Source organism: Procambarus clarkii, chromosome 12 (assembly GCF_040958095.1).
Source record: "Procambarus clarkii isolate CNS0578487 chromosome 12, FALCON_Pclarkii_2.0, whole genome shotgun sequence".
Taxonomy (NCBI): Eukaryota; Metazoa; Arthropoda; class Malacostraca; order Decapoda; family Cambaridae; genus Procambarus; species Procambarus clarkii.
In genome coordinates, this window is record NC_091161.1 from 6,571,273 (window position 1) to 6,593,887 (window position 22,615).

The 22,615-nt window shown below is 44.2% G+C and overlaps 1 protein-coding gene and 1 non-coding gene across 2 annotated transcripts in view; one reads left to right on the forward strand and one right to left on the reverse strand.

Moving 5' to 3' along the window:
• Nucleotides 1-654: 654 nt before the first annotated feature.
• LOC138364194 (merozoite surface protein CMZ-8-like) overlaps nt 655-22,615 on the reverse strand; it is a 28,402-nt gene continuing 6,441 nt past the window's right edge. The window contains exon 2 of the mRNA XM_069323518.1: nt 655-1,114. Coding sequence (XP_069179619.1) covers nt 655-1,114 — 460 coding nt within the window. The remainder of the gene's footprint in view (nt 1,115-22,615) is intronic.
• On the forward strand, nt 979-1,093 carry LOC138364217 (small nucleolar RNA SNORA17). Its single transcript, XR_011228344.1, has one exon. It is a non-coding gene; the product is annotated as a small nucleolar RNA SNORA17 (small nucleolar RNA).

Below are 22,615 nucleotides of genomic sequence, written 5' to 3' on the forward strand. Positions count from 1 at the left end.
TAGGTTAGGTTAGGATAAGTTAGGTCATGTTAGGACTAGGTTTGCATAAGTTAGGTCAAGTTAGGCTAAGTTAGGTTAGGTTTGTTTATTTGAGTGGTGATGACGTAGAGGATTCATACTTTTTATCAGGTCTTAGACCAAACTTTTTCATGGCTTGAGGACCATTCAAGCTTTGTACACACATACATGTATATTCAGTGTGACCCCAGAATTTTCGTGGCATTGTTGAAACAACTGGGCTCAAAATGCGCCACGAGTGTTGCCGGGGTTGTGTGTTGTCAAGACCTTCCAACAATGCACTTAGGCAGTCGTTGGAGGAGTGGTTATGGTACTGGAAAGCCTGTGGGATTCCCCTGGGGGGCCTAGGTTCGAACCCCTTGAGGTTAAGGATGCCATAGTAGTTCATAAGATAATGTTAGAGTTGTATTTTATTGTTTTAAATCACAACCCGTACCGTCATCATGCATGGCAATGTTCTACTAAAAACACGGATACAGCGAAAATATTTCAGGTCTGTTACCTTTTACAAGAAATTTGTTTACCATTTCATGAACCGTAACTTTAGTTTTAATGTTTTAATGTTTTTTTGCAGTGTAAAATGTAATGTTGTAGTGTGTGTGTGTCCTTGTCCACACACTTTACACTCTACTTCATCTAGATCTCCCCCATACAAGTTGAACTGCCGGAGATACCTGTAGCCAACAGCTGTGCAGGTGTTGTCACAGATGTGACAGGAGTTGTCAGAGATGTGACAGGTGTTGTCACAGATGTGACAGGTGTTGTCAGAGATGTGACAAGTGTTGTCACAGCTGTGACAGGTGTTGTCACAGATGTGACAGGTGTTGTCACAGATGTGACAGGTGTTGTCACAGATGTGACAGGTGTTGTCACAGATGTGACAGGTGTTGTCACAGATGTGACAGGTGTTGTCACAGATGTGACAGGTGTTGTCACAGCTGTGACAGGAGTTGTCACAGCTGTGACAGGTGTTGTCACAGCTGTGACAGGTGTTGTCACATCTGTGACAGGTGTTGTCACAGATGTGACAGGTGTTGTCACAGCTTGTATTCTACCTGTGGCAACACATGTCAACCTCCCGATCTTGTTACTTTCTCTATACAAATGAAACGTGTATCTTGCTTTGTTTTCTTATTTTAGAATCATTACAAAGACTTGTTTGCTCTAAAAAATAGTCACACACACACACACACACACACACACACACACACACACACACACACACACACACACAGATGATTTAAGGGCAGCAAAGGAGGAGATAAGATACCTAAAGGAGACTCTTCCACAATACCAGGCACAAACCGTACCCCAGGGAGATGGGAATGCTACTGTGGAGGGGACCACCACAACCCAGATCTCATTTGCTGAAATGCTTAAAAAGAGCCCTGAAGCTAGGTCTGCGGTTAAGGAAGTTGCCATGGAAGTGGCTTCCTCTCAGGAAGCAGCTAGATGTACTAGCCGGCTGATAGAGAGAAATAGAGCAGTAGTAGTAGCAGGCATTGAAGAACAAACAGGGACCAGACCAAAGGAGCGGAGAGACAAGGACAAAAACATGATTAAAGAGATCCTTAAAGAGGTAAGGATGGAGGGAGCTGAGCGAAATGTTGAAAAGGTTTTCAGGCTTGGAAAGTACAACAAGGACAGAGACCGAATGATAAAGGTGGTTTTCATGAGCGAAATCGCGAAAGAGGAACTGCTAGCAAGGAAGTGTTGTCTAAAAGGTGTAGAGAAGTTCAAGAAAATATTCCTGCAGAGGGATATGACAAGGGAAGAGAGAATACGGACAGCAGACGCGAGGAAGGAGCGCAGGGAGAGAGAAGGAAATCAGAGTACCACAACCCGGAACCCTACAATCCCAGAGCGAAGTGGAGAACCCTCCTCAAACAGTGCAACAGCCACAGGGATTGGGGCACCACCCCCAAATTCTACCCAACAGACACCCAACCTGCCCCATCCCCTGTCAGCCCCCCACTAAGTACCCACCTAGGGCACCCTCCCCCCACCCACCCCCCTCCCCCCACTCACCCCCCTTCTCCCCCTCACCCCTCACCCCAGGACCTCCCTTCCCCCCCATCCCCCATGCCCTCCCTTCTCCCACATGCCTTCCCGTCTCCCCCACCCCCATGCCCTCCCTTCCCCCCCTCCCCCCTAAGCCCCCCACTCTCCCCCACCCCACCTAAGTCTTCCCCTCTCCCCCACTCCCCTAAACCCTCCCCTCTTCCTCACCCACCTCAGCCCTCCCTTTTCCCCCACGCCCCCCAAGCCCTCCACCCTTTTCTCTCCCCCCAAGCCCCCCCATCTCCCCTATCCCCCACAGCCTCTCCTCCCCCCATGCTTCCCCAACCCTCCCTCTCTTACCCACCCCCTGTACCCTCCCCCTCTTATCCACCCCCTGTACCCTCCCCCTCTCCCCCACCACCCCAAGCCCTCCCTCCTCCACCAATCCCCCCATGCCAGGTCCCCCCAGATCCCACTCACCCCAGATCCCAAAGGTCCCCCCCAGAAAAGAAGCAGAAGAGAGTCAGTTTCAGGGTGATGTACTCGAACATAGATGGGATCACAAGCAAGACAAGTGAACTAAGGGAAAGAGCACAAGAAGTTAACCCAGATGTAATCGGACTCACTGAAACAAAACTCTCTGGAATCATAACGAATGCCGTGTTTCCCCAGGAGTATACAGTAATAAGGAAAGAGAGGGAAGGTAGAGGAGGAGGCGGAGTGGCCCTACTCATGAGAAGGGAATGGAGTTTTAAGGAGATGGCCATCCCGGGCTGTGAGGAGTTCAGAGACTACATAGCAGGCACCATAACAATGGGAGGACCAAGAATAGTAGTAGCAGTAATATACAACCCTCCACCAAATGACAGGAGACCCAGTCAAGAGTATGAAAACAACAACAAGGCAGTTAACACTATAATTGAGAGGGCAGCCTCTGCTGCCTGTAGAAATAGATCCCACCTGCTCATCATGGGCGACTTCAATCACGGAAAGATTGACTGGGAGAACAAGGAACCGCATGGAGGCGAGGATACGTGGAGAGCCAAACTATTGGAGGTAGTGACAAGCAACTTTTTAACCCAGCATGTCGGAGAACCCACAAGGATGAGAGGAAATGACGAACCAGCAAGACTCGACCTAGTCTTCACTCTGAACGACTCCGACATAAGAGAAATCGGTTTTGAGGACCCAGTAGGAATGAGCGACCACAGTGTACTGGTGTTTGAGTACTTGATTGAAGAAGGGTTATTGAACTCGAGGAGGGATACCGAAACCAAAAGGTTAGCATACCGAAAGGGAAACTATGAGGGGATAAGAAAATTCCTAACAGATATAGCATGGGAAACAGAGCTCAGGGGAAAGACGGCCCAAGATATGATGGATTACATCACGCAGAAGTGCAAGGACGCAGCAAACAAGTTTGTCCCAGTCCAAAAGGAAAACAGAGAAATGAAGATGAGAAACCCATGGTTTAATCAAAGATGTAGGCTAGCTAAGCAGCAAAGCAAAAGGGCATGGAGAAACTATAGGAATAACAGGACACTGGAGAGCAGAGAAAGATACCAGAATGCCAGGAATGAATATGTCAGGATGAGAAGAGAGGCTGAAAGACAATACGAAAATGACATCGCAAGCAAGGCAAAGACTCAGCCTAAATTGTTGCATAGCCACATTAGGAGAAAAACAACAGTAAAGGAACAGGTTATGAGATTAAGGATAGGGGCGGAAGGATTCACTACAAATGACAAGGAAGTGTGTGAGGAATTGAATAAGAAATTCCAAGAGGTCTTCACCTTAGAACAAGGAGAAATTCCAGAGGTAAGTGAGGGAATAGCTAACCAGGAACCACTGGAAGAGTTTGAGATTACCAGTGGGGAAGTAAGGAAGTGTTTACTAGAGTTGGACGTGACGAAGGCTATAGGCCCAGATGGAATCTCCCCTTGGGTTCTAAAGGAAGGAGCAAGAGAACTGAGCCTACCACTCTCCATAGTGTATAACAAATCACTGGCAACAGGGGAACTGCCAGATATTTGGAAAGCAGCTAACGTAGTCCCGATATACAAGAAAGGGGATAGACAGGAGGCACTGAACTACAGGCCAGTGTCCCTAACCTGCATACCATGCAAGCTGATGGAGAAGATTGTGCGAAAAAAACTAGTGGAGCATCTGGAGCGAAGGAACTTTGTAACACAGCATCAACATGGGTTCAGGGATGGCAGGTCCTGCCTCACAGGGTTACTTGAATTCTACGACCAGGCAACAAAAATAAGGCAAGAAAGAGAAGGGTGGGCAGACTGCATATTTTTGGATTGTCAGAAAGCCTTTGATACAGTGCCACACAAGAGGCTAGTGCGAAAGTTGGAGATGCAGGCTGGAGTGAGAGGGAAGGTACTCCGGTGGATAGAGGAATACCTAAGCAACAGGAGACAACGAGTCTGTGTGAGGGGTGAGGCCTCAGATTGGCGAGACGTCACAAGTGGAGTCCCACAGGGGTCAGTCCTTGGACCTATACTGTTTCTGGTATATGTAAATGATCTCCCAGAGGGTATAGATTCGTTCCTCTCAATGTTTGCCGACGATGCAAAAATTATGAGGAGGATTGAAACAGAGGATGATAGTAGGAGGCTACAAGATGACCTGGATAGACTGAGTGAATGGTCCAACAAATGGCTGTTGAAGTTCAACCCGAGTAAATGCAAAGTAATGAAACTAGGCAGTGGAAACAGGAGGCCAGGCACAGGATACAGAATAGGAGATGAAGTACTTAATGAAACAGACAGAGAGAAAGATCTAGGAGTTGATATCACACCAAACCTGTCTCCTGAAGCCCACATAAAGAGAATAACGTCTGCGGCATATGCGAGGCTGGCTAACATCAGAACGGCGTTCAGGAACCTGTGTAAGGAATCATTCAGAATCTTGTACACCACATATGTAAGACCAATCCTGGAGTATGCGGCCCCAGCATGGAGCCCGTACCTTGTCAAGCACAAGACGAAGCTGGAAAAAGTCCAAAGGTATGCTACTAGACTAGTCCCAGAACTAAGAGGCATGAGTTATGAAGAAAGGCTGCGGGAAATGCACCTCACGACACTGGAAGACAGAAGAGTAAGGGGGGACATGATCACAACCTACAAAATCCTCAGGGGAATCGACCGGGTAAACAAGGATGAACTATTCAACACTGGTGGGACGCGAACAAGGGGACACAGGTGGAAGCTGAGTACCCAAATGAGCCACAGAGACGTTAGAAAGAACTTTTTCAGTGTCAGAGTAGTTAGTAAATGGAATGCATTAGGAAGTGATGTGGTGGAGGCTGACTCCATACACAGTTTCAAATGTAGATATGATAGAGCCCAATAGGCTCAGGAATCTGTACACCAGTTGATTGACGGTTGAGAGGCGGGACCAAAGAGCCAGAGCTCAACCCCCGCAAGCACAATTAGGTTAGGTGAGTACACACATACACACATACACACACACACACACACACACACACACACACACACACACACACACACACACACACACACACACACACACACACACACACACACACACACACACACACACACACACACACACACACACACACACACACACACACACACACACACACACACACACACACACACACACACACACACACACACACACACACACACACACACAGTACCACAACCCAGAACCCTACAATCCCAGAGGGAAGTGGAGAACCCTCCTCAAACAGTGCAACAGCCACAGGGATTGGGGCACCACCCCCACATTCTACCCAACAGACACCCAACCTGCCCCATCCCCTGTCAGCCCCCCACTAAGTACCCACCTAGGGCACCCTCCCCCCACCCACCCCCCTCCCCCCACTCACCTCCCTTCTCCCCCTCACCCCTCTCCCCAGGACCTCCCTTCTCCCCTATCCCCCATGCCCTCCCTTCTCCCACATGCTTTCCCGTCTCTCCCACCCCCATGCCCTCCCTTCCCCCCCCTCCCCCCTAAGCCCCCCACTCTCCCCCACCCCACCTAAGTCTTCCCCTCTCCCCCACTCCCCTAAACCCTCCCCTCTTCCTCACCCACCTCAGCCCTCCCTTTTCCCCCACGCCCCCCAAGCCCTCCACCCTTTTCTCTCCCCCCAAGCCCCCCCATCTCCCCTATCCCCCACAGCCTCTTCTCCCCCTATGCTTCCCCAACCCTCCCTCTCTTACCCACCCCCTGTACCCTCCCCCTCTTATCCACCCCCTGTACCCTCCCCCTCTTATCCACCCCCTGTACCCTCCCCCTCTTATCCACCCCCTGTACCCTCCCCCTCTCCCCCACCACCCCAAGCCCTCCCTCCTCCACCAATCCCCCCGTGCCAGGTCCCCCCAGCTCCCACTCACCCCAGATCCCAAAGGTCCCCCCCAGAAAAGAAGCAGAAGAGAGTCAGTTTCAGGGTGATGTACTCGAACATAGATGGGATCACAAGCAAGGCAAGTGAACTAAGGGAAAGAGCACAAGAAGTTAACCCAGATGTAATCGGACTCACTGAAACAAAACTCTCTGGAATCATAACGAATGCCGTGTTTCCCCAGGAGTATACAGTAATAAGGAAAGAGAGGGAAGGTAGGGGAGGAGGCGGAGTGGCCCTACTCATGAGAAGGGAATGGAGTTTTAAGGAGATGGCTATCCCAGGCTGTGAGGAGTTCAGAGACTACATAGCAGGCACCATAACAATGGGAGGACCAAGAATAGTAGTAGCAGTAATATACAACCCTCCACCAAATGACAGGAGACCCAGTCAAGAGTATGAAAACAACAACAAGGCAGTTAACACTATAATTGAGAGGGCAGCCTCTGCTGCCTGTAGAAATAGATCCCACCTGCTCATCATGGGCGACTTCAATCATGGAAAGATTGACTGGGAGAACAAGGAACCGCATGGAGGCGAGGATACGTGGAGAGCCAAACTATTGGAGGTGGTGACAAGCAAATTTTTAACCCAGCATATCGGAGAACCCACAAGGATGAGAGGCAATGACGAACCAGCGAGACTCGACCTAGTCTTCACTCTGAACGACTCCGACATAAGAGAAATCGGTTTTGAGGACCCAGTAGGAATGAGCGACCACAGTGTACTGGTGTTTGAGTACTTGAATGAAGAAGGGTTATTGAACTCGAGGAGGGATACCGAAACCAAAAGGTTAGCATACCGAAAGGGAAACTATGAGGGGATAAGAAAATTCCTAACAGATATAGCATGGGAAACAGAGCTCAGGGGAAAGACGGCCCAAGATATGATGGATTACATCACGCAGAAGTGCAAGGACGCAGCAAACAAGTTTGTCCCAGTCCAAAAGGAAAACAGAGAAATGAAGATGAGAAACCCATGGTTTAATCAAAGATGTAGGCTAGCTAAGCAGCAAAGTAAAAGGGCATGGAGAAACTATAGGAATAACAGGACACTGGAGAGCAGAGAAAGATACCAGAATGCCAGGAATGAATATGTCAGGATGAGAAGAGAGGCAGAAAGACAATACGAAAATGACATCGCAAGCAAGGCAAAGACTCAGCCTAAATTGTTGCATAGCCACATTAGGAGAAAAACAACAGTAAAGGAACAGGTTATGAGATTAAGGATAGGGGCGGAAGGATTCACTACAAAGGACAAGGAAGTGTGTGAGGAATTGAATAAGAAATTCCAGGAGGTCTTCACCTTAGAACAAGGAGAAATTCCAGAGGTAAGTGAGGGAATAGCTAACCAGGAACCACTGGAAGAGTTTGAGATAACCAGTGGGGAAGTAAGGAAGTGTTTACTAGAGTTGGACGTGACGAAGGCTATAGGCCCAGATGGAATCTCCCCTTGGGTTCTAAAGGAAGGAGCAAGAGAACTGAGCCTACCACTCTCCATAGTGTATAACAAATCACTGGCAACAGGGGGAACTGCCAGATATTTGGAAAGCAGCTAACGTAGTCCCGATATACAAGAAAGGGGATAGACAGGAGGCACTGAACTACAGGCCAGTGTCCCTAACCTGCATACCATGCAAGCTGATGGAGAAGATTGTGCGAAAAAAACTAGTGGAGCATCTGGAGCGAAGGAACTTTGTAACACAGCATCAACATGGGTTCAGGGATGGCAGGTCCTGCCTCACAGGGTTACTTGAATTCTACGACCAGGCAACAAAAATAAGGCAAGAAAGAGAAGGGTGGGCAGACTGCATATTTTTGGATTGTCAGAAAGCCTTTGATACAGTGCCACACAAGAGGCTAGTGCGAAAGTTGGAGATGCAGGCTGGAGTGAGAGGGAAGGTACTCCGGTGGATAGAGGAGTACCTAAGCAACAGGAGACAACGAGTTTGTGTGAGGGGTGTGGTCTCAGATTGGCGAGACGTCACAAGTGGAGTCCCGCAGGGGTCAGTCCTTGGACCTATACTGTTTCTGGTATATGTAAATGATCTCCCAGAGGGTATAGATTCGTTCCTCTCAATGTTTGCCGACGATGCAAAAATTATGAGGAGGATTGAAACAGAGGATGATAGTAGGAGGCTACAAGATGACCTGGATAGACTGAGTGAATGGTCCAACAAATGGCTGTTGAAGTTCAACCCGAGTAAATTCAAAGTAATGAAACTAGGCAGTGGAAACAGGAGGCCAGGCACAGGATACAGAATAGGAGATGAAGTACTTAATGAAACAGACAGAGAGAAAGATCTAGGAGTTGATATCACACCAAACCTGTCTCCTGAAGCCCACATAAAGAGAATAACGTCTGCGGCATATGCGAGGCTGGCTAACATCAGAACGGCGTTCAGGAACCTGTGTAAGGAATCATTCAGAATCTTGTACACCACATATGTAAGACCAATCCTGGAGTATGCGGCCCCAGCATGGAGCCCGTACCTTGTCAAGCACAAGACGAAGCTGGAAAAAGTCCAAAGGTATGCTACTAGACTAGTCCCAGAACTAAGAGGCATGAGTTATGAGGAAAGGCTGCGGGAAATGCACCTTACGACACTGGAAGACAGAAGAGTAAGGGGGGACATGATCACAACCTACAAAATCCTCAGGGGAATCGACCGGGTAAACAAGGATGAACTATTCAACACTGGTGGGACGCGAACAAGGGGACACAGGTGGAAGCTGAGTACCCAAATGAGCCACAGAGATGTTAGAAAGAACTTTTTCAGTGTCAGAGTAGTTAGTAAATGGAATGCATTAGGAAGTGATGTGGTGGAGGCTGACTCCATACACAGTTTCAAATGTAGATATGATAGAGCCCAATAGGCTCAGGAATCTGTACACCAGTTGATTGACGGTTGAGAGGTGGGACCAAAGAGCCAGAGCTCAACCCCCGCAAGCACAATTAGGTGAGTACACACACACACACACACACACACACACACACACACACACACACACACACACACACACACACACACACACACACACACACACACACACACACACACGCACATACACACACACACACACACACACACACACACACACACACACACACACACACGCACACACACGCACACACACACACACACACACACACACACGCACGCACACACACACACATACGCTATGCGTCTCTTTATGTAGACAAGCACAACGGTGATGTGCATAAACATTTCTACAACGGAATCCGTTGTCGGGGTACGGTGCACCCTCTCAGAGAGAATACCTATCATCATCCCACACCAGCAGTCAGGGAAAACGCCTCCAACAGCTACATTTCGACAGATGACCTACTAGGAGCCATCAAAGCGTATCGGTTGGAACCTTGCAGCACATCATCAAAGCTGTCGACCCGAAGCAGCAGCCAAACTCTCCAACCTCCTGAAGAAAGGTTAATGACTCTCCCGGAACAACCCAAGCATGGCACAACCTCCTACTGTTTGGCAACATGTGCCTAGCGGTCGCTGCAAGGAGAGACAAAACGCCAACTTCCTCAGTCATTAGAGACATAAACAGTTTTCCCAGAGAGGACAACCAGGTACCCCTTCCCACACGTGCCAGAAACACCCACCGCAGGAAAGGCAACAACAACACAGTCGAGGCGTCCAAAATGAGAGCAACAATAAACAAGAAAAGGGATGGAACAAGTACCTCGCTCACGTCCTCTGTTCGAACCACAATTCTATAAATGCTTCACCGAATATAGGTGTATTTGCGGCGAGGCAGAGGCCGACAGGGACGTCCTGTATGGCCTGCTCTGCCAGAGTACAAAGGGAGGGGGGGGGATGACACTCAAGACACAGTAAAGTCAGTGACATAATTAAGAGGAGCCTCACCACGGTTGGTTGTCCAGCAGAGAGAGAGCCCCGTTACCTGATGTCCCGTAACTCTTACGAGCCTGTTGGTAGGCCAGACGGGATCACAGTGAATCCCTAAAAAAACGATAGGCAGTTGGTTTGGGATTTTACAATCTTTCCTCTTTCACTAGATTCTGTAGATCCCTAGGTAGATCCCAAGGTAGGTAGACCTCTACCTCCCTCCATCCCTTCCTGGAACATAAACACTGTGTCTGGTTAGTGTTGTATGCGCCATCTTATGAACATTCTACATTTAAAAATACTCTTATCCATTGTCCTTGAAGCCACATGAGACCAGGAGGCAGGGCAGGATGTTCAGAATTCCCCCGTTGAAGAGCAGAGAAGCAATAGGTACTCTGAGAGAGAACTCTTTCAACATCAGAGGCCCGAGACTGTTCAACACTCTTCCACTACACATAAAGGGGCATAACTGGCCGACCCCTCACATTGTTCAACAGAGAACTTGATAAACATCTCCAAATGATACCTGATCAACCAGGCTGTGATTCATACGCCAGGCTGCGAGTAGGCGCATCCATCAGCCTGGTTGACCAGTACAGCAACCAGGAGGTCTGGTCGGCGACAGGGCCGTGGGGACGCTAAGCCCCGAAATCATCTCAAGTTAAGCCTTTAAATAAATCTGCTAAAATACATTTGTGAATGAATTCTGGCGTCCTTCAAGCCGACTGCTTACAGGGAAATTGGTCATCAATCCGCCAAACACACACCGAAACTACGACGTTGGTACAACGTTCCAACAAGTTTTAACACCTAACCCGTTATAACAACCAATATAGCAAGTTGTAACAACGTTCTAATACGTTATAAATACGTTAAGCCAAGATGTAACAACTTTATTACAAGTTGTAACAAGCGGAAAATAGAGACAGTTACGGTTTGTGTTTCCAGGGCTAGTTCTCTGGGCTCATTTTAGCAAACAACTTGAAGACAATAAATGTTCACTTGTTTTCCCGCTCCCCGTCAGTAACTCAAAGGAAACCCGTCAGGCGCCGCTAGAGCGTGAAGGCCTCCGCCTCCAAAAACATTTCTTTTTCCTTCGCGGAAGACTTGAGATAATCTGTGTGATCCTTCTCTTGTATATTAATCCAGTGAGACGGGCATCACAGGAGGAAGAAACACTGGCTAATTATACTCCGCGAGTAATTGATCAGTAAACGTATACAATATACCTTCACCTGCTGATTTGACATACCTTAAACTAATCTAAAACAGTATACTTATGAAATCTTCATTTTAGAGTGACAAAGAACGGTGCCTGAACTTATATAGACTGAATTCATCCATACTGCTAAACGGACTTCGAAACTATCCTGGGACTCTGCAAGTACAAGCCGTGTTTCCCCCCCCCCCACTGTGTACAACCACAGCACCCACAGCACCCCCACACTAGCGGGGGGAGGGGCTTTGGATGCTGTGGGTCTCAGGAATTGGTGGCGACCTGTTCGCTCTGTGAAGGGGTCGCCGCCCCTTCCCATTCACAGAACCAAACGTCTTCAGAAACACACACACAATCTACCGCACCGTAACTGACTGATTCAGAAATCATTCTTGTTACCACAATCAGTCTTCCTTAATACTACCACAATCAGTCACCCTTACTAACACAATCAGTCAACCTTACTACCACAATCAGTCACCCTTACTAACAATCAGTCACCCTTACTACCACAATCAGTCACCCTTACTACCACAATCAGTCACCCTTACTACCACAATCAGTCACCCTTACTAACACAATCAGTCACCCTTATTACCACAATCAGTCACCCTTACTAACACAATCAGTCAACCTTACTACCACAATCAGTCACCCTTACTACCACAATCAGTCAACCATACTACCACAATCAGTCACCCTTACTAACACAATCAGTCAACCTTACTACCACAATCAGTCACCCTTACTACCACAATCAGTCAACCTTACTACCACAATCAGTCACCCTTACTAACACAATCAGTCAACCTTACTAACACAATCAGTCACCCTTACTAACACAATCAGTCAACCTTACTACCACAATCAGTCACCCTTACTAACACAATCAGTCAACCTTACTAACACAATCAGTCACCCTTACTAACACAATCAGTCAACCTTACTACCACAATCAGTCACCCTTACTACCACAATCAGTCACCCTTACTAACACAATCAGTCAACCTTACTACCACAATCAGTCAACCTTACTACCACAATCAGTCACCCTTACTACCACAATCAGTCAACCTTACTACCACAATCAGTCACCCTTACTACCACAATCAGTCACCCTTACTACCACAATTAGTCACACTGATGAAGACAAATGCAGCCCCACATTGCTTCCCTAACTACCACCAGATAACCATTGTCACCATCCCTACACACACACACACACACACACACACATACACACACACACACACACACACACACACACACACACACATACACATACACATACACATACACATACACACACACACACACACACACACACACACACACACACAACTAGGTGAGTACACACAAATGTGATTTTCGGCAGCGTGTCAGTATCTGTACATATTTAGTAAAACAACAAATGCTGCGCCCTCGCAATAAATACTAGTAAACTATATCGTTTATATTGTAAATGATCGTTTAATCCAACCCGCACATAGGAAATGAAAGCGACGCCGGTTCATTTTCCAAACAGTGTGTGGGTTTGGGGGTTATTTACTCCTGGGACATTATTGTGACTTATTGTCTGCAATTGACAGTTGTGAAATAGATTAGGTTTTGGTTCCGTTAGTTGTCGCTGGGCGGCGCGCGCATTCTATTGTTTACATTTGCCCAAGGGGTTGTAAGGAGTAATCTGGTGGCCCTGGTTATCATGATAGCTAGACCCGCTTCCCCAACGAACAACAGCACCAGCAGAAGTTCGTTATCATATGACAGACAAACAAAACAGACGCCTCCCCCAGACAGCAACCGCCACCAGAAGAGTGGTATTGCCCGCCGAGGCCCATCACACACTAACAGCACCACTCATTCACGGGTTTCCAGCTGCGGGAGATTTATATAGTCTAATTTGAAGATGTTTTTCCCAAGGCATAAATATGCTGCCGCATGTTTGCGTTTATCTCTCTCGCTTGGCATTCAGATTTGAGGGGAAGCAAAATACATTAGAATGAATGAAAGATGAAGGAGAATAACAGATTACAAATTTATATAGACAATAAAACGAAGAGAAATTTGGCGGGAAAATACGTCAACATTAAAATCAAAACAAAAGTTACTTTTTCTATATTGGATCCATTATTGATTTTGTAATGATTTCCATATATTCATTCCTTAGTTTGATCCTACCAGAGACTCCCGGATGGATGAGTGGATTGGTGGATGATTGGTAGAATTTATGTATTTATAAATAATGTGTATTGTTATCATTCTTATCTCTCAACTAGTCCCAAATATCACCTTCAGGGCCGGCCTGTAATCTAGCCTACGGTTGAATAATCCAACATTATGTTTGTAAATTAACTATGTATGTACTTTCCTGAATAAAATTTACTTTACTTTACTTTATTTTACGTTACTTTATTTTACTTTACTTTACTTAATAAGATACGTCAATTTCTGCTAGCTAGATACACGTCAAAGGAAATAAGAATACCCTTGTAAAGTGTTACGAATCTTACAAGGATTCTAACATTACTCTTGATGCTTATGTTACTTTATTGTCTTGTTCTATAATTAGTATAGTATCCAGTTGTATGATTATAGACTATTGTATGTTATATATTGTAGCATGCTGTAGTGTGCCTCAGTTGCATTATATTGTATGAGGCTTTTTGCAGGTTAATTCCTGTTGGTTTCTTCCGTGTGGGGGGATGACCATATTTGGATGTGGCCAGTGTGGGAACCTGTTGTCAAGCGAGTGTTTATATTTCATCCTTGTCTATTTCCTGTTATTGAGTGTAATAAATTCAGGATTATTATTGTAACAGTATTATATACTCTTAAGATTACGGAATTAATGGTTATTAGTACTACATCCTGTTAGTAGAGCTTCACAAGAGTTCATGTGGATGCTTAGTTGATGTGGTAGGACACCCGTGTGCTGCCAGGAGGCTAAGCCAGTCGCGTGGGTACAGCTGGCGGGTGGAGACGTGTTTGAGTTAAGTTGGTGGATCTTTGTTTTATTTCTTAGCTTACAAGGCTGATTTTCTGGTTAGACTATTATGAGATTACCCATCTATTCATTTGTATTGATATGAAATGATTTATGTTATACAGTGCTATTGTAAGATTAATTAATGGAGTAAGAATATTTCTGGCTTCCTGCATTTTTCCATGTATGTTATTTGTATGTTTCTTTGTTACCCCTATCTAAAAGTATATTGCTCTGTTAGTATCAGTTGCATTAATTCCCCTAGACATTTACTGAGGCAAGGCCGTGTATTATTATATATTACCAACTGCAACAGAGGAACCATACCCAGAGATCAAGGGTCTTAACATAAAGCTAACGATATAATCATATAACAAAATAATAACACAACACTGGTGAATATTATTGTGCACAATAGTTCCTGAAACATTCCCTGATACAATGATCAGGACGGAGTGGGTGGTAGGGCACTTGAAACTTATTTAAAGTACAGGTAATCACCAAAATATTGCTTTGCCTGGGTAAATAACTGAAATGGTGGAAATACATAAGGCAAATCTCGAACATAATATGGAAATCACTAAACTACCTTTAATCATACTGCTCAATGATAAGCTACGTATCACAGAAAATATGTAAGGTACAAAATAGATGAGCATCATACCACTTCTATTCAACCCAAAGTCAAACAAATTCAAACAAGCTTACTATTTACCTTAACCTTTTGACCAAACTACACACTAAAAAGTGAAGGGAGGACGACGTTTCGGTCCATCCTGGACCATTCTCAAGTCGATTGTGACTTTAGAATCGTCACAATCGACTTGAGAATGGCCAGAACGGACCGAAACGTCGTCGTTCCTTCACTTTCTAGTGTGTGGTTTAGTCAACATATTTCAGCCACGTTATTGTGACTCCTCGTTTGCATAACCTTTTGCATTTCCACCAGCTAATAATCAATTACCTCCATGCCCAAGAAATAATCATACTACAAAACATTCCCATAATAGTTAATAGTTTTCTGAACATAGGTCTTCACATTCGGACCCTTCCAATGACCGGTTGAGAGGCGGCAATGCTGCCTGTCACCTGTCTTCAGCTGTGAAATATCTGGTTTCTACTCCCATGTCGTCTCTATCCGGATGCGTTAACCAAGGGTCCATAAGGGTTTCCATCACAGTATTAATTAATCTCTTAACTATTACTAGACTGACATTTACATATTAACATGAACTCCAAACTCCTTGGCACTCAAAGGCAAAGACACACAACTAAATATAGATTACAGGATATTATCTTACATACTCCTATTCCGTCTTACATAAATATACATTGACCCATTGTTTAGTTGTAAATTATATTACATATTAACCACTGAATACTCATGTGCAAATCGTCATAAGAACAATCAAACATAATGCAGAATATTCTCGTATTCAAATTAAGCAATAAACACAGCCGTTTGGTAATGTTGCACACATCTTGCAGTGTTGCTTACCTCACATTTTCTTATGTAAGGTACTAAATATGCTTACGGCCAGTCACTTTAATAATATAATTAATTAATCACTTTCTCTGTTATGCAAATTACTTACATAAATTGCATACTCAAATTAACATATGCTATTTCAAATTCTAGTTACTGCTAACCCAGTTCATAACATAGATGAAAATGTGAGTTTCCAGACATAGATGAAAATGTGATTTCCAGACATAGATGAAAATGTGTATTGATTAAGACCTCACAATTCTGATTGGCAGACATTACAATTTTCATGTAATGTCATATACATTTGCAGGTGTTTAACTCTACATAATTTAGTTCAATTTAACGCGGTTCGTCAACCAAATATCCGGTAATCCAAATATTTCTAGTTCATAGTAGTTTTACACTCAACATCTGGGATAACCTAGATAGAATTCAATTTCTCCTGACCAATGAGGCCCATCACTTGTGTGCCCTAGCCAATGGGGACGTGTCACAGGGAACAAGGACCAATGAGAACGTGTCACAGGGAACAAGGACCAATGGGAACGTGTCACAGGGAACAAAAACGTGGCGGTCTTCTAGAGAGATGTCAGTCTAGCGAGTGAGTTTGTAGGGTGCTGACATCACAGAAGAATCTGTTCGTTGATTATAGCAAAGAAGTGCTATCTTGGAAAGTGGCAATCAATCAGAGTTTGAATTTAAGCTGTCAGGCACTGTGCGGGGAACATCTGTTTCGAAAGCATCATAACTTGAGCCTAACAAGATGATTGATGTGGGTCTGTGACGTAAGTTCTCACCTCAAAAAACTCACTCTTTGAGGTGAGTTCTCGCCTCACATTGATTCCCCCAGTTCCACCCCGGCTCCAGTGCCGGGTAAGTCCACTACGGGCTCACCATAGCCCGTGCTACTTGTAACTTTTTGTTTCCAGTAACTGAATCTAAAACAACAACAGCAACATTGATTCCCCTTACGGGCTATTCGTGCCCGTGCCACTTCTTGGGTGGTTTAATCTGCATTAATCAATTGATTCCCAGGTAACGAAACTGAGAAGGTCTTGATCATAGAGCGTATACCTTTGTCAATACGTGTCAATACGTGACTTGCAGAATTTGTGATCACTAGAGTCGACGGAGCAAATAGTGACCATATTGGTCATAGTCTGTGTATGTGATAAAAAGCGATTTCATATTATTACTGACAAAAAAATTGAATATCAAGTCTATTCACACCCTGCTGCATTGAATTATTTAATGGAATGGAACAAATTATTTAATGACATTGGTGGTGTAAGTGGTTATGACCTATCGATGAGGTGGCAATATAAATTATCGTGATTTTGTTGATTGACGTGATTATAGCCTTATATTGAGGCGGTAAATTAATTATAATAGTATTGTTGATGTGGTCATAGCCTACCAGTGAGGCAGCAAGTACCAAACCTGATTAAAGGGAGAGAGTTCAACCCACTGACGATGGTGTGTGTGAGATGAAGGGATGGCTCCAGGTATCTTTGAGTTATGTTAATAAGGGTGAGAAATCCATTGTAACTACTTGTCTGGAGATAAATCGTCCTCCCAGTCCAATAAATAATTTATTGAGATAGTATACAGTGTTCTTCAGGCACATGCAGGTGATTCAGTGCCTTGGGCGTTCTTTAATTCATGTGCTGCTTATTGTGTTTTAATCCTCGTGGGGAAAAACGGAATTTACCAACCCCCAGAGAGGAAAACGGGAGCTATTATCAACCGCGCTATGTATAGCCACAATAAGGAAGAATAGGTCTATCAACCACGCTATGTACAACCACAATAAGGAAGAATAGCTTCATCAACCACGCTATTTACAACCACAATAAGGAAGAATAGCTCCATCAACCACGCTATGTACAACCACAATAAGGAAGGATTCCAGAAGCTTCTAACTGCTGCCCTACCGAAACCTTAAGCCTTCCCCTGGGCTGTCACTCAAGCATGGAGGAATTAGGTGATGTTGCCGGGGGAGAAACCATTAACCGGGCAGGTGGAAAAGCCATTAACCAGGGCAGGGAAGAAACCATTAACCGGTCGCGGGAGAAGCCTTTAACCGGGCGGGGAGAGGAGGGAATTATCAGCAAAAAGCGCCAAGTCATTACGACCATATAGCACTTGGAAGGGATCTGGATAAAGATTTTGGATGACACGCGGGGAAAAGGAATGGTGCCCAACCACTTATAGACGGTCGGGGATTGAACGCCGACCTGCATGAATCGAAACCGTCGCTCTACCGTCTTTAGACCACATCACGGGTCAGAGGCTCATGGTATACCGAGCCCGCCAAGGTTTACAGATACTCTAGGAATGGTTTACAGCCACTCACCGGTGGGGAGTTTGCTGGTAACGGCTGTCTTAGAGTACAGCGACTCTATCACGGCTCTCTTAACCTGATATTTGCCTTCGTGGCTGCATATATTTTATTATTATGTATAAAATACTTGTTGGATGTTTGACTATGCTGATCAATATGATTTATATTGTTGTATTACACTGGACTTGTTGCAAACATCATATGACAAGGCAGTACACTGACGACGTAAAAATAAGCTTTAATCAAAGGTTATTTATTTTCAATATTACAAGCCTGTCAATATTCAGGAAATTTGAAATAGCATTTCTGTAGCTATCTTTATATATATATATATATATATATGTCGTACCTAGTAGCCAGAACACACTTCTCAGCCTACTATGCGAGGCCCGATTTGCCTAATAAGCCAAGTTTTCATTAATTATTTGTTTTTTCGACTACCTAACCTACCTAACCTAACCTAACCTAACTTTTTCTGCTACCTAATCAAACCTAACCTATAAAGATAGGTTAGGTTAGGTTAGGTAGGGTTGGTTAGGTTCGGTCATATATCTACGTTAATTTTAACTCCAATAAAAATAAATTGACCTCATACTTAATGAAATGGGTAGGTTTATCATTTTATAAGAAAAAAATTAGAGAAAATATATTAATTCAGGAAAACTTTGCTAATTAGGCAAATCGGGCCTTGCATAGTAGGCCGAGTACGACGTTCTGGCTACTAGGTACAACATATTATATATATATATATATATATATATATATATATATATATGTCGTACCTAATAGCCAGAACGCACTTCTCAGCCTACTATTCAAGGCCCGATTTGCCTAATAAGCCAAGTTTTCATGAATTAATGTTTTTTCGTCTACCTAACCTACCTAACCTAACCTAACCTAGCTTTTTTTGGCTACCTAACCTAACCTTACCTATAAATATAGGTTAGGTTAGGTTAGGTAGGGTTGGTTAGGTTCGGTCATATATCTACGTTAATTTTAACTCCGATAAAAAAAAAATGACCTCATACATAGAGAAAAGGGTTGCTGTATCATTTCATAAGAAAAAAACTATAGTAAATATATTAATTCAGGAAAACTTGGCTTATTAGGCAAATCGGGCCTTGAATAGTAGGCTGAGAAGAGAGTTCTGGCTACTAGGTACGACATATATATATATATATATATATATATATATATATATATATATATATATATATATATATGTCGTACCTAGTAGTCAGAACGCACTTCTCAGCCTACTATGCAAGGCCCAATTTGCCTAATAAGCCAAGTTTTCATGAATTATTTGTTTTTCGACTACCTAACCTAACTTTTTTGGCTACCTAACCTAACCTATAAAGATAGGTTAAGTAGGGTTGGTTAGGTTCGGTCATATATCTACGTTAATTTCAACTCAAATAAAAAAATTGACCTCATACATAACGAAATGGGTAGCTTTATCATTTCATAAGAAAAAAACTTAGAGAAAATATATTAATTCAGGAAAACTTGGCTTATTAGGCAAACCGAGTCTTGCATAGTAGGCCGAGAAGTGCATTCTGGCTACTAGGTGCATTCTGGAATGCACAGAGTGCATTCCAGAATGAATGAATGAATGAATGCACTACTAGAAGTGCATTCTGGCTATATATATATATATATATATATATATATATATATATATATATATATATATATATATATATATATATATATATATATATATAATGCGAACAAGCCTGAATGGTCCCCAGGACTATATGCAACCGAAAACTCACACCTCAGAAGTGACTCGAACCCATACTGCCAGGAGCAACGCAACTGGTATGTACAGGGCGCCTAAATCCACTTGACAATCATGAAAGGACCAAAGCTGATGGTAGCCGAGGCTATTTAGCCCATCAGCCCGCCATCACTCTGATGGTAATCTTGGGCATAGCATTTTATCAAATCACCTCATTCTTTGGGGCACACGTGAGGAACATAAATGCGAACAAGCCTGAATGGTCCCCAGGACTATATGCAACTGAAAACTCACACCTCAGAAGTGACTCGAACCCATACTGCTATATATATATATATACTATATATATATATATATATATATATATATATATATATATATATATATATATATATATATATGGCACAACTCTCCTAAACACGAGAGTGAAGTATACAACTTTAGAACACTTTCCCACCAGGAGACTCGAACCCTAGCCAGCACAGAAGCCTTCCAGCAACTGGCATAACAGGTACGCCTTAACCCGCTCCACCACCTGCTCAGACCCTTAAAAGAGATGGTAATTTCGGAGTATTTAAATACACCAAAGATCACCACCTCCCAAGAGCACTAGAGCAAGTGAGGGGTCATTTATACGTTTATTTCATCAAGTCCCTGTTAATATGGGAAGACACAGTGTCTATGCTTAAGGCACAACTCTCCTAAACACGAGAGTGAAGTATACAACTTTAGAACACTTTCCCACCAGGAGACTCGAACCCTAGCCAGCACAGAAGCCTTCCAGCAACTGGCATAACAGGTACGCCTTAACCCGCTCCACCACCTGCTCAGACCCTTAAAAGAGATGGTAATTTCAGAGTATTTAAATACACCAAAGATCACCACCTCCCAAGAGCACTAGAGCAAGTGAGGGGTCATTTATACGTTTATTTCATCAAGTCCCTGTTAATATGGGAAGACACAGTGTCTATGCTTAAGGCACAACTCTCCTAAACACGAGAGTGAAGTATACAACTTTAGAACACTTTCCCACCAGGAGACTCGAACCCTAGCCAGCACAGAAGCCTTCCAGCAACTGGCATAACAGGTACGCCTTAACCCGCTCCACCACCTGCTCAGACCCTTAAAAGAGATGGTAATTTCGGAGTATTTAAATACACCAAAGATCACCACCTCCCAAGAGCACTAGAGCAAGTGAGGGGTCATTTATACGTTTATTTCATCAAGTCCCTGTTAATATGGGAAGACACAGTGTCTATGCTTAAGGCACAACTCTCCTAAACACGAGAGTGAAGTATACAACTTTAGAACACTTTCCCACCAGGAGACTCGAACCCTAGCCAGCACAGAAGCCTTCCAGCAACTGGCATAACAGGTACGCCTTAACCCGCTCCACCACCTGCTCAGACCCTTAAAAGAGATGGTAATTTCGGAGTATTTAAATACACCAAAGATCACCACCTCCCAAGAGCACTAGAGCAAGTGAGGGGTCATTTATACGTTTATTTCATCAAGTCCCTGTTAATATGGGAAGACACAGTGTCTATGCTTAAGGCACAACTCTCCTAAACACTCTCCTAAACTCTCCTTCGAGTCTCCTGGTGGGAAAGTGTTCTAAAGTTGTATACTTCACTCTCGTGTTTAGGAGAGTTGTGCCTTAAGCATAGACACTGTGTCTTCCCATATTAACAGGGACTTGATGAAATAAACGTATAAATGACCCCTCACTTGCTCTAGTGCTCTTGGGAGGTGGTGATCTTTGGTGTATTTAAATACTCCGAAATTACCATCTCTTCTAAGGGTCTGAGCAGGTGGTGGAGCGGGTTAAGGCGTTCCTGTTATGCCAGTTCTTGGAAGGCTTCTGTGCTGGCTAGGGTTCGAGTCTCCTGGTGGGAAAGTGTTCTAAAGCTGTATACTTCACTCTCGTGTTTAGGAGAGTTGTGCCTTAAGCATAGACACTGTGTCTTCCCATATTAACAGGGACTTGATGAAATATACGTATAAATGACCCCCTCACTTGCTCTAGTGCTCATGGGAGGTGGTGATCTTTGGTGTACTTAAATACTCCGAAATTACCATCTCTTTTAAGGGTCTGAGCAGGTGGTGGAGCGGGTTAAGGCGTACCTGTTATGCCAGTTGCTGGAAGGCTTCTGTGCTGGCTAGGGTTCGAGTCTCCTGGTGGGAAAGTGTTCTAAAGTTGTATACTTCACTCTCGTGTTTAGGAGAGTTGTGCCTTAAGCATAGACACTGTGTCTTCCCATATTAACAGGGACTTGATGAAATAAACGTATAAATGACCCCTCACTTGCTCTAGTGCTCTTGGGAGGTGGTGATCTTTGGTGTATTTAAATACTCCGAAATTACCATCTCTTTTAAGGGTCTGAGCAGGTGGTGGAGCGGGTTAAGGCGTACCTGTTATGCCAGTTGCTGGAAGGCTTCTGTGCTGGCTAGGGTTCGAGTCTCCTGGTGGGAAAGTGTTATAAAGTTGTATATATATATATATATATATATATATATATATATATATATATATATATATATAAATATATATTAGTATATTTT